We start from the raw sequence: 11,741 nt of genomic DNA, 5'->3' as shown, positions 1-11,741 counted from the left end.
ACCGCATCACTCATCCAATAGATTTTATAGCAATCCCAGAAATTTATCCAGTCACTCTCTCAAACATACATCCCTAAAACCGATGGTTTGTTTTAAAAATGGGCACACAAAGCTAAACCTCAATTTTTAGTACTGTTAGTGGAGGAAATCTGGTCTTTCCGGAGTCCTATTATCCCTTATAACGGATCTCCACTTGGGAAAAAAATTCAAGGAGAAAAATACCTCTACTTTTCCAAATGATAGCACGACTCACACAATATCCACTCCCTCACTCATCAATTTTATTCTACAATAGCAGCGTATTGTTGACTACTCCAAAGACAACCATATGAAACCCTAGGTAGTTGATCAATGACTCTAATTTCTGAATATTTCAGAAGTTTTGCTGTTCAAAATTTCGGGAGCTGTAAAGTTCAACTAAATTTGCTTTCTTATCAGTTTGTCGATTAAGTAGCACAGGGACACTGAATAAATACTAACATAACAGACATGATGAAAAAAGAGTCGGCTTTGAACCTACATGCGCAGGCTATAAGATGGCATGCCAGCACTCAACAAAACTTGGTCCTTCCAGCCCTACTCCAACAGCAGAGAGGGATAACTCAGTTGGTATGGAATGACCAGTAGCCTGGAGGCTGCGGATTCAAACCCTGCCCTGACTTACTCCAGTTGTCAGGTCATCAACCCTCTATGCATAAACCATGTATGGTATCCTCTCTTGCAATTATTGCAGGTGATTTAAATTTATTGTGTAACGTATTTGAAATGTGTAGCTTAAAATTTTTAAGAAACTATGACAAAGCCATTCATTTAATTTATTCATCTATTTTGGAGTCATTGAAAGTGACACCTTATGGTTTGTATTTGAATTACTTACAGAAAATATATTTATACATGTATATCATTAATTAGTTACAATAATTTGTTTCGATCATTTGGGCCTGTTCTCAACTGAATATGTGTACATGAAAGTGTACTTAAACATGTCCATTAACAAATATAAAAAATACCAAATTCATATACATTTTACATGTACATAGTGACCCACCAACTAAAACAATTCTTTACAGTTAAAAAATCGCATCCTTGTACAACACGTCTTTCAACAGGTAAATGTATACAGACACAACTATTCTTAAAGTTTGATATACATGCACAAAAACGTGCAGAATTCCTGAGCCTCAAAATTCACAGCAATTAATACGAAGCACATTGACTTAGACTCCTAGGACAACAGATTCAACCTCTCCCTTTGTTTGTGCAGATACATTGAGTTACTCCAAAGAGAGTACAACATGCTGATTTTAGTGAGCGGTGTTACAATCTTTGACAGCCGAGGACAGATAAAGCAGTAGAATGCAGGGAAAATCCCATTCAGGGACTTTGTTATTATTTATAGCAATAGAAAAACAACATGCATAAACTGCAGCGATTCCAGAGGTCCGGTAACAATCGAATTTTCAAACAAAATATAATTGAACCTCGGCTTTTGCAAAAATAACTCTTTCTCCCCTGTTTGCGTAAGTATGGCATCCGAAAGCCTCCACACCAGAGTAGGTTGCAGTCCATCAAATTACGTCCAAAGTAGGAGCCCACAGACTAGTACTGCATGGACTGTTGTCCGTCAGCTGCCAAACACCCAACAGAAGAATCTGCCATCCCTTAGAAGTTTTCTAACGAATTATGCGATCCAAAATTTGTGTTTCACGTCAGGCAAGTGAGATCTCTGGTAATTACATCATTAACTTTTGGAACAAAGAGTGGGGCAAATCTCCAGCCACTGAATATCTAATTGAAGATCGCAAGCTCCAAGTACATCAACCGATGGCAGTGCCTGCCGAGCCATACTGAGGACATATGGCCATGAGGCGGTCACAGAATCAGGGGGCCTTGTGAACTAAGGGGTCCTCGCAAACTCACGGTAGCACCTGGGAGCGCAAATCGTGCTGCTTCTGCTCTCGGACGGCCAGACGTAGGTCCTTGGCTTCCTGGTTCTTCTGCTCCTTGTTGTAGAAGAATTCCCGGCGCCGGATCTCATTGCCTCGTCGCTGTGCATCCCGTAAGGCCTCCTGCTCACTTTGCTCAGAGAGTTTCTGGACATGCCGCCTTGTCAGCTCATCTTGCCTCTGCTGTTTAATCTCCTGCGTGGTTCATTAAAAGGAAAAAGGTCAGTCTCTCTGAACTCCACCCAGTTACGAAACACTTTCAGATCATTCAAAGAACGTTTTCCTCGTTCACAAGTGTAATTAAATTTTCACTGGAGAAGGTCAACCTACATGTACTCTCTACATGTCTGTGATGAAACCACCAATGGCTTGTCTATTTTATGAATTTGGCTGAGCTTTCCCAGGTAAGCCCATTCTGGCTTGAGAATGAATGGCACTTTCAAGGTTCCAGAATGCAAAACAGAGGGAGACTGTGTCACTCAACCGGCATACATGAGGGTGCTGCTCGATGCAGACAGGACGAATGGCATACGCATTTGGCACTTCGTAATAAATGAACAATACCGATCAAGTGACAATCCATTTTTTTGCAAAGGACAAAGGAGCAACAATTCCCCCCACCTGTCTGCGTGTGATGGCATCCTTGATCTCCTTCTCCCTCTGGGCAGCAATCTCCTCCCGCCTCTGGCTGCGCTGCCGCAGGGCCTCCACCCTGCCCGCCTCCCGCTGCGCCTCCCGGTTGGACCGCTCTTGCTGCTGCTTGGCGATGCTGGCGCTGACCGACCTCTTGGCCTCCTGGATGCTCCGCAGCTTGTCCTCACTGTCCCGCTGGCGTTGGACGTCACGCCTGGTCACGTCAGCTGCAAATCTCCTGTGCAGTCAGACATAACAGAGTAACGCTTAAGGAAAACAGTCTCGCTTAGACTGAAATTCAAAAGGACACACACTAAAAACCTCCATGGACTAAATTTCTGTGTCAATCTTTTGTTTAACGGTACTCGGCTACATCCTGTACAAAATGTAGAGACACAAGGCTACTTTTTCCTAAACACTTCACAAAAGGGAAAGCATTATACAGGGTGTGTATTCAACAACTAACTGCAGAAAGGTATAGAAAATTCACACAATTGGACAGCTGAATCACTTTAATATTCAGCAACTCAAGGAGTCTTACTCTGTCATTAGTTGCAACAAATATGCACCCAATGCAATGTGAAAAATGACATAGTATGTCACCCGTCCTCATGAAACCCCAGAAAAGCATCAGAAACATATTGGTGTTGATTTTTTCTTACTGTGCAGTTGTCAAGTTTTGATATATTTTATTTACAGTATTCTTTGTAGTCAATTTCAATAAAGTGGTGTGTGCCGTAAACCCATACATGGCTTTTACAATGTTTAACTACCCGGTATGTGAGCATTCAGTCAGGGAAAAGCAGAGCAAATTAAAAAAAAAAGGAATTTTAGGTACATGCAAACAGCCCTGTGAAAAATCCAGAAATGGTTGATTCTTCCCCTCAAAATGAATTCATACATGTACTTATGGAATGTTGATACTTTTTTGGGATTCCTTTGGAACAAGTCAATGATGGATCGCAATTAAATCCAGGAAATGAAACCAAATACAGACACAACATACAAATGCATGTGAAAAAAAGTAAACCACTCCACCAAGATGCTACTGCGCTAACACTCACGAATGAACACTACATGTACAAAACACAATTACAATACATTTATAATTTCTGCATGAACAATAAAAAGATGCACACTACAGAAGGTGATTCATGCTGAAATTCTGAAAGAAATCTGAAGAAAAAGAGAACGAAAATGATCACAGTGGACATCAGGCAATGACAAACAATTCAGTCCATGATCAAGCATGCTCTACGTTGAAACAACTACATATTCTACTCGATGATGATGGTTGAGCATGGCCACACTTACTGATGAGATAGCTGTTTAGGGATGGCGGAGGTAGCCATTTTGGTTAGCGTTTCTGTTGCCATCTGTGATTTGACCTCAGCACACACCTGTGATGAGTTTTCTACTGCCCTAAGAACTGCTTGGGTTTGGGCCTTTCCTGAGCTGTTACCGAGTGAGTTCTGTGTGACTGACTTCTCAACTCTTGACTGCTTTTGAGTGACTGATGAGCTGTGCTGGGTAGTGGTCGAGTTGTGTATGACTGAGTTTTGAATAATCCCATGATTTTTATGATTTTGCATTTGGATGCCCTCAAACTGAGTGATAGGTTTCTCAGTGAAAAGCTGTTGTGGATTTGGTTGGTTCTCAGCACCACTGATTTCAGTGACAGCAACATTATGCACTTTTGATGAACTTGAAAGCTCCTTTGAGGTCTGCGCTGTTTTGACAGTAGATCTCTGATGGAATCTGTGAAAGGTACTTTTGCTAGACTGCACAGATCTTGTTGGAGGAATTGGTTTTGCAACCTGAGATGATTTCATCAGCATCTGCTGCATGCTCTGCATCAGTTCTTCTGGGTTAGTTCCGGGATGGTAATTTTCACTGAGCAAAGTAATCACTGAGTTCTCTAAATCTTTATTGTTCATTTTGTCCACAGTGGACTTTGTCACTTGGACAATCTTTTTCTCTCCTTGATTGGTGCATCTTTGTAGCTGAGATTTTGCTTGGAGGGATTTTGTCCCGTAACACTGACTGCTGTCATTCTGAGCGGCAGCTACATTGCCATGTTCAGTTTCACCTGTGCCGCCCACCTGCAAAGTTGTCTTTGGTGTGGTAGAGAATGAGTGGTACAGGATGTAAGGGTTGAAAACAATCTGCCCCCTGTGGGTGTCATTCTTCCCTGACTTATGGGGAACATATTCTTTTTCTTCTTTGGTAGCAGGTGGCGGTGTAAGGGTCTTTCTCTCACCAAAAACTACATCCCGTACAGTGAGTTTTTCTCTTGTTTTCGTAAGTGGCTGAGAGCCATCAGTGATACATTTATAAGATTGAGTTGCGGGCTGTGTACTGTGTGACATGTTATCTGGATACATGATTTCAGATTCAGGTATTTGATCTGAGGTCACAGTATCTGTGACTTGTGTGGCTTGAGCGGTGTCATATCGCATTGTTAGGGACTCCTCAACGGCAACTGATGCCCTGATTATGACGATTTCAACAACAATGAAAAAAATAAAGACAGGGAGAAGGAAAGAAGACAAAAGAGGCAGGATCAAAATCAGTCAAGAGGTTGGGGGAATAATACAACCAACTGTAAAGTAAATATCAGAAACTTTACCCAGTGCACAAAATTATGAGGACATCTGATGAATTCCTCAAACTTCATGTCGTGTTGCAACATTTCAATGCAAATGTTGCACATCTCGCCAAGATATTTTCAAGTTGATTCAAAAGAGTTCATCAGTGCAGATGACCATGACTTGGTCTAAGTTGGTGAGTACGAACATAATAAAGAAACTCTTGGCAGTCTTACGGATAATAAAACAGGCTGGTTTCCAATTGAGAAAACTTTGAACTGTGAACTGTGTCATTTTGGAAGAATGATACCAGTTATTATGCTGCTGGAACAGCAATGGGCTTGGGCATCGACTCTAGGAAACGGCAGTTACAATGATCATTCTTGTCTGGCACTTTTGAGATGTATAACAAATTCATGCATCAATTTTGCTGGATATAAAAGTGCAAACAGGCAAAATGAATTTGGTCCAGATCCAGAAACTCTTAATTTTATTCGTTCTGTCCATCCCACACGGCAACCTGCTGACTCTGTTAACCCTCACCCCATAGGGACCACTGAAATCCTGCATAACCTTGTTGGGTTCAGCATGACTAGGGTTAATAATGATGAATGCACCCTCAATTAATTGATATTTAATAACAAAGGATGTGTAAAGTTTGATGAGTGTGTCGGGGGGGGAGGGAGTAGTCTTCGTAATGTCTCTGTCTTCAGCTTCAGACTTCCCTACTTCCCCTTCATGAACTTAATCCCCTAATTTGAGGCCCTTGGCTCAATTCAGGTCTATTTTCTGTCTAAGAAGCATCAATTTATCTACTGTTAGGTCAAAAGTTATAGCATTCTCCATTGAGTCTACCAGTACGTGCAATTGATTATGCAACATAAGATCAAATCAAAGGAAAGTTGCAAAGCCAGGACCTGCAAAAACAAGGCCACATGTGGCCTCTGTAGTCACACCAATGAGCATGATTCATTCAGGAATGGCTTCTTATACAAAGGCTTCAATTCAAGGAAAAAAACCTGTTTCCTTCCCATGTCGATCCATTAGGAAACGAATCTGATCCCATGTGTTTCAATTTCACTAAGTCCGTAAGTGATACCTGCACGTGCCCAGGCATATATGTGGATCTAACGATTTTGACAGGTTGAAAATGGATGGAGCATTTTGCTTTGTTGGCAAAAAAAGCAGGGAAATTAACACTCTGTCAGCACACATCAAGCATGAGGTTTTGCTGCTTCTAAATGTGCACACTATCTATTGTTAAAAAGCATTTCTATGGTCTTATGGTTGGACATTCGTATTGAAGAAAGACAACCCAATTCACACTAACTGATGATTTTTGAATGCTGGCAATTATTTCAAAATCTTTCAGCAAACATGGTGGAACTTTCCAATTTTCACATGTACATATCATGGATGAAAAATTCATACCCAAAACCTCTGGGCAATTGTTTATTTAGAATTTAAACAAGACAAAGGACTAACCTGCATCTCTGTTCTTTGGCTTCCTTCACCCGTCTGGCGTCCATCTCCATCTGGGAAAAGTGGGCCTCCATCTGCATCACCTGGTTTCGTCTGTAGAATTTGAGCGAGAGAAAACTGAACAGTGAGAATTTGCTTGTTTGTAACACAGTCCACTTGTTTTCACTGGGCATTACACAGGTGGACTGCAAATTTTTTTCCAAAGTAGTTAGTAACACTTTCGTTTTCTTCAAACCAAACAGCACATGTACCGTAATACTTAAGTTCTTGAATTTAAAGTCAAGTACATGTACACTGACTTGTCTTCAATCAATGGGTTCCCATTTGTATAGAAACACACAATACCACCGTCAGGTCATTTACAAACGGAATAAAATTATAAAAGCTCTACTTAAGTTTACCTGTACTCCAGGTAGGCCTTTTCTTTGGCCTCACGGACCATGTCATGACTACCAATTTTCCTATGAGCTGGGATCACTTGCTGCCTCGTGGCACCATTGGGTGGATGGGGATGTTTCTGTATCCACTCCAAATGGGCCCGATCACTCTTGATCTGGTGGTTGACTGTGTTGAAGGCACTGCTGCGGTTGACCGGGCCCATGTCCACCTCGGGGTCGTAAGGGGGCCGGAGAGGGGGATGAGGGTGTCTTTGGATCCATTCCAGCTGGGCCCGGTCGGTCCTGATCTCCTGGTCAATGCTGTCCAACAAGGCCTGATCCTGGGCTTGGGAAAATGCTGTGATGGGCTCTGCCAAGATCGGTTGTGCCCTGGCCTCCGCAGGTGCACTCAGGACTGTATCACGAAAGGGCTTGGCTTTGGAATTCTTGTGAGATGAGGGGCGAGACGATTTGGAGTTGGGGTTCCAGTACCGCCAAGGAGGGCGTTCATCCAAAGAAGTATCCGGGTGGTAGTTGTACAGAAGGCTGTAGTCGGTACCGACACCTGAGTCCCTAAGTGATAGCGTCTGAGTACCAGCCTCAATTACATTTTCATCCTTTTCCTCATCCTCTGATTCTGACTCCGACAGCAATTCATTGGCCACGCCCGAAGCAGCAGTGCAGGACCCGATACCCGAGTCCATCTCCCCCTCTTCCTTTTGGAATGAGACACTCTTACGCAAGGTTCCCGACTGTGGTGGGGACACCCTCTGCCTTGTCTCCCCAGATGCCTTGGGGACCTCCGGCATCGTTGGGATCATCTTGTGGTCCATCAGCTGCTGCATCACCTTGCGGTTCAGGTCCTCTTTGGTCAGATTAGTGCCCGGGATGAGTTTATGCACCTCCTCGCTCTTAACAATACTCTCCCTTACTGACGGCATACGGAATCCAAACGCGGGAGAATCGTCGGGGTAGACGGGAACATAAACAGGGTACTTGCCCACAGCCTCGTAACCACCCATCAGGTAGCCAGTCTCCTGAGCTCCTGCAGTGGTTTTGGACAGGTACCCTGTTCCAACCCCTGTCCTGGAGTTGTACCCTGGGGGTAGCATGACTGGGTAGTAAGGATTGTTGACAAGGTACTGCCTGGCAGTGATGGGCATCTGTATTTCCAGTTTGATCCTCTCGTACAACTTAAGCGGAATCCAGATGGATGTCTGCTTGGATATCTTCTCTGTTTTTCCGTCAAAGAAACTGACAACAAGACCTTCAGAATCTGCAGCACCTGCATGGGCCAAACAATGAAAAAAATTACTGAACACATTTCCTTCTTGGTGAATGCAAAAATAACCAGTATTAACAAAACCCAATCCAAGAGAGTGGGATAAATCTTTTGAGCAACACTTTTTTTCCTGAGGATTCATCAAAAGCACCATTCCTTACACACGTCTCCTTAGGTAGGTACCGTTGTACAATGTACTAAACCTTCCGTAGCAGTTAGGCTAAACCAAACAGCAATTAAATACATTCTTGAAAAACCTTTTCAGGCTAAATTCCATATCATAAAGCCATCCAGAATACAGCTTCATGAATCATAAATACCTTCTCCAAATAAACATGGTGTCATCCCCCTTAAGCAACGATGCAGTATTTTGAAAGAACAACTACCGTCAAATTAATATGAGAAGTGACGCTTCTTCACCAGCCAAGCTGCTAGCAAATATGCAGCAGCAACAATGGATTTCATCTTGAGTGTGTATGTTACTATGGTGATGACCTGCAGCCTAGCAACAGGCACCCGTTCATCTTCATAGCAAATGAGAATTTTCACCAGCAGGTTGTCCTTGAGCTTGAGGTTATTAATACGCATGCGTCAATAATATAACTTCCATCTCTGCCGGTTATGTGTACACGTGGATCAGGCAGCATGCCTTTTAATAGTAACTAAAGTCTATGCGCAGCATGGATGGTTTGGTATCTGATGGGGGGATGAATACAGCGGTTGGATAACCCAGAATGTGTGCACCACATGTAACAGCTGTGGTCATTTTTGCCATATTTGGTACTGGCTCGTATCACAACAAAATGACCATTTATAAACAATTAATACATACTCAGTAGTAGAAACACAGGAAGGTGTTTTGTGAAATTGGAAACACATTAATATCCAAAATTTTTAAATGGAATGAAAGCAGTTACTGGTACATTTTTATGAAAGTGCCATCATATGCATTCTGTTGAAAATCAATGTTAGACAACCGTATGTGAGAAGTAAATATGTGTAGTCTATTTCTGGTAACATATCCTACTTTTTCAAATTTCAAGCTTAGAACCGCCTGATGACAGAGCAGTCTACGTGACTTGCCTGCCTCTTCCCAGAAAAATGTCACTTTGGCAGGGGAAAAAAAACGGACAGCAGTGGCATTACGTAAACTTACAGCCTGATGACCTCCCCTCAAGACCTTCTAGTACACTCCCAGGGGCGTAGCGAAACTGCAACTTCCCATGAGGTGCCAAGACCTTGTCCCCAGCCGCTACTGAATGCCTCGACGCATCATTGTATGAAATGATATCATAGACTGCTGTCTCTTGAAGCTGCGGTTGAGCCTTTGACCTGGGCTCTTTGTCAAACTCAATCAGGAAGGTGTGGTTGGCTGTCACCTGTCAACCAAGACGCCAATAAACAGGGTTCGTTTAAGACCTCAACCACAAGAGAGTAACATACATGTATAAACACATTATGAATATACAAATTGTACACAACTACCAACTACGTTTTGAAGTTTACATAAGGTACACTGGAACTGTGAGTGTTTAAATACAAGTTTTAGATTTTTATCTATTCCTGGCAAACCAATGACAGTACATGTATCTACAGTTACAGTATAGTCGCCAGGTCCCTTATTTCGCCACTTAGTGCGAAAACCAAACTTGACAATAGATATAGGGACCTGGCGACTATACAGTCACTGGCGTTTTGTGTACTGAAAATTGTAATTTCATGTTTACGTAAATAACTTGAGTTGATCAGAAAAAGAATGGCTTGGAAGAATTGGTGCAATCTTAAATATTACATGTACATGTACATGCAACTTTTATCGCATGTGTATGTACAAAGGTGCTGTAATGTGTATCCACACAGATGCAAAAGCACTGTTCATTAATTGTTCTGAAAGGTATCTTCCACATCTTACATACATGTACCTGTTGTTTCACATATCCCAGGCAATAGAAGCCATCTTTATCTCGTCTGGCCAGGACCCTCATGCCTTGCAAGAGAACGCCACCAGTCACCGAATTACTGTCGGCGTTTGCCAGAAGCTTTCGCACAAGTTTGGCCGTGGGCCGGTATGTCTCCCATGTGAGGTCTGGGTAACGCAGCTGAACGTTTTCTGTCCGAATGACCCTTGTCGGAATGTCATCTACCGAGATGAGTCGCTGCTCAGCAGGATCATGGTCTACTGATGTTGTCACGCTGCACATTTTTGTGGCCATTTCATCAGACTGGTCGACGTAGGTTACAGTGTTTGATCTTGGAAGATTCGGCAGAGTTGTCTTGATGCTGGTTGCTGGTATGCCATTTCCTGCCGACACGTCATACACTTTGACATTCCTCATTGGTGGGTTATCTAGAGTTGTTGGTGGAGGATTTGGGATTTGTGGCGGAGCATGGTCAGAACAAACAACTACTTTGACTTCCTCTATCGAGCCCTTGCTCGACAGCCTGACTGTCTGGAAGGTCCCCGCTGTTTCTGTTGCAAGAAAGGTGAGAAATTCACAAGCAGGGAGGTCTGCTATTCCACCGGCCAGGTAAATGGCATGAACCGGGCGGCCATCACTCACCAATGCCACGTGTTGAAGGATTTCCTCTGGGGTCTGATCGGGAAGTCCGTCTGTGACAAGGTACAAAGCCTCACAGGCACGGTCTGCAAATCCAGCCAGAAGGGCATCCAAGGTGTTTGTTCCTGTCTTGCATCCCAGATTTTTGACCCATTCAGCCGCCACCGTTACAGTCTGGGGGGTACACTTCACCATGCAGTCTGCCCACGGGACCACCTCAGAGGAGAATTCCATGATGTTGAACATTGAATCATTGCGCTTGAAAGAACGAGCCAGAAGGACCTCTACCAGATGCTCCTTGACAACCTCTAGGTAAGGATACATGCTACCTGAGGTGTCCACAAGGAAGGTGATGCTCTTTGCCTCCAGATCACCAAATATTGTTGGAATGCCTTCAGGCCGAAGAACTGGTGCGTCTGCCATAATTGATAGTCTCCTTTCAACACTGATTGAAATAGTCTTCTTTCTTACACTTATACACTGTCATAACTTACTTCACATATATCGCAGTTTTCCGGCACAACTTTTCAAGCAAACTAAGGTTGGGACGTAGTAGTCTTGCACAGGGCGCACGTATTCCACCTCCGTATGCTCAACCATGTCAATGGACGTGATAGAAGCAGAACTTGTTCCACAAGAAAAACATGAAAAGCTCCGATTAACAAACCATGGGTTTTATTCTTGAGAGCGACGACAACCTCAGATTGTTCCTCTCCAAAATTATCAGAAATCAAAACTGAGTTGGATCTGTTTTTAGTAATTTCACATGAATCGATTCGTCCCACTAGCCGAAGGTGGCACATGTGTTGGAACCCAGTCAAGCATTGTCATTGAGGCATAGGCAAAAATGTTTTGATGGCCGTTGTCAAGGTGCG

At 43.1% G+C, this 11,741-nt stretch overlaps 1 protein-coding gene across 2 annotated transcripts; it reads right to left on the bottom strand.

Moving 5' to 3' along the window:
• Positions 1–259: 259 nt before the first annotated feature.
• Positions 260–11,698, bottom strand: LOC110991156 (uncharacterized). Of its 2 annotated transcripts, XM_022256371.2 has the most exons (7): positions 10,231–11,698; positions 9,465–9,687; positions 7,051–8,311; positions 6,653–6,742; positions 3,894–5,069; positions 2,568–2,817; positions 260–2,141 (listed from the first exon to the last, which is right to left on the bottom strand). In XM_022256371.2, the coding sequence occupies exons 1-7, from the start codon at positions 11,287–11,289 to the stop codon at positions 1,917–1,919; spliced, it is 4,284 nt and encodes a 1,427-aa protein (XP_022112063.2). In that variant the 5' UTR covers positions 11,290–11,698; the 3' UTR covers positions 260–1,916. The 2 variants fall into 2 exon arrangements, with proteins under 2 accessions (XP_022112063.2, XP_086990375.1); XM_087134249.1 differs by lacking the exon at positions 3,894–5,069 and having other exon boundaries at positions 10,231–11,692.
• Positions 11,699–11,741: the final 43 nt, after the last annotated feature.

This window comes from Acanthaster planci, linkage group LG03 (genome assembly GCF_054643075.1).
Source record: "Acanthaster planci isolate LZ-2023a linkage group LG03, COTS_SCS, whole genome shotgun sequence".
NCBI classification, from domain to species: Eukaryota; Metazoa; Echinodermata; class Asteroidea; order Valvatida; family Acanthasteridae; genus Acanthaster; species Acanthaster planci.
Note: the sequence above shows the minus strand (reverse complement) of the source record. Positions and strands in the feature narration are given on the sequence as shown.

Excerpts from the sequence above, each read along its gene's own strand:
- LOC110991156 (XM_022256371.2), bottom strand. The coding sequence starts at position 11,289 with ATGGCAGACGCACCAGTTCTTCGGCCTGAAGGCATTCCAACAATATTT. Across the intron at positions 5,070-6,652 it reads GCCAAAGAACAGAGATGCAG|GGCATCAGTTGCCGTTGAGG; the intron begins GTTAGTCCTTTG and ends CGTCATAATCAG. Across the intron at positions 2,818-3,893 it reads CCTAAACAGCTATCTCATCA|GAGATTTGCAGCTGACGTGA; the intron begins GTAAGTGTGGCC and ends CTGACTGCACAG.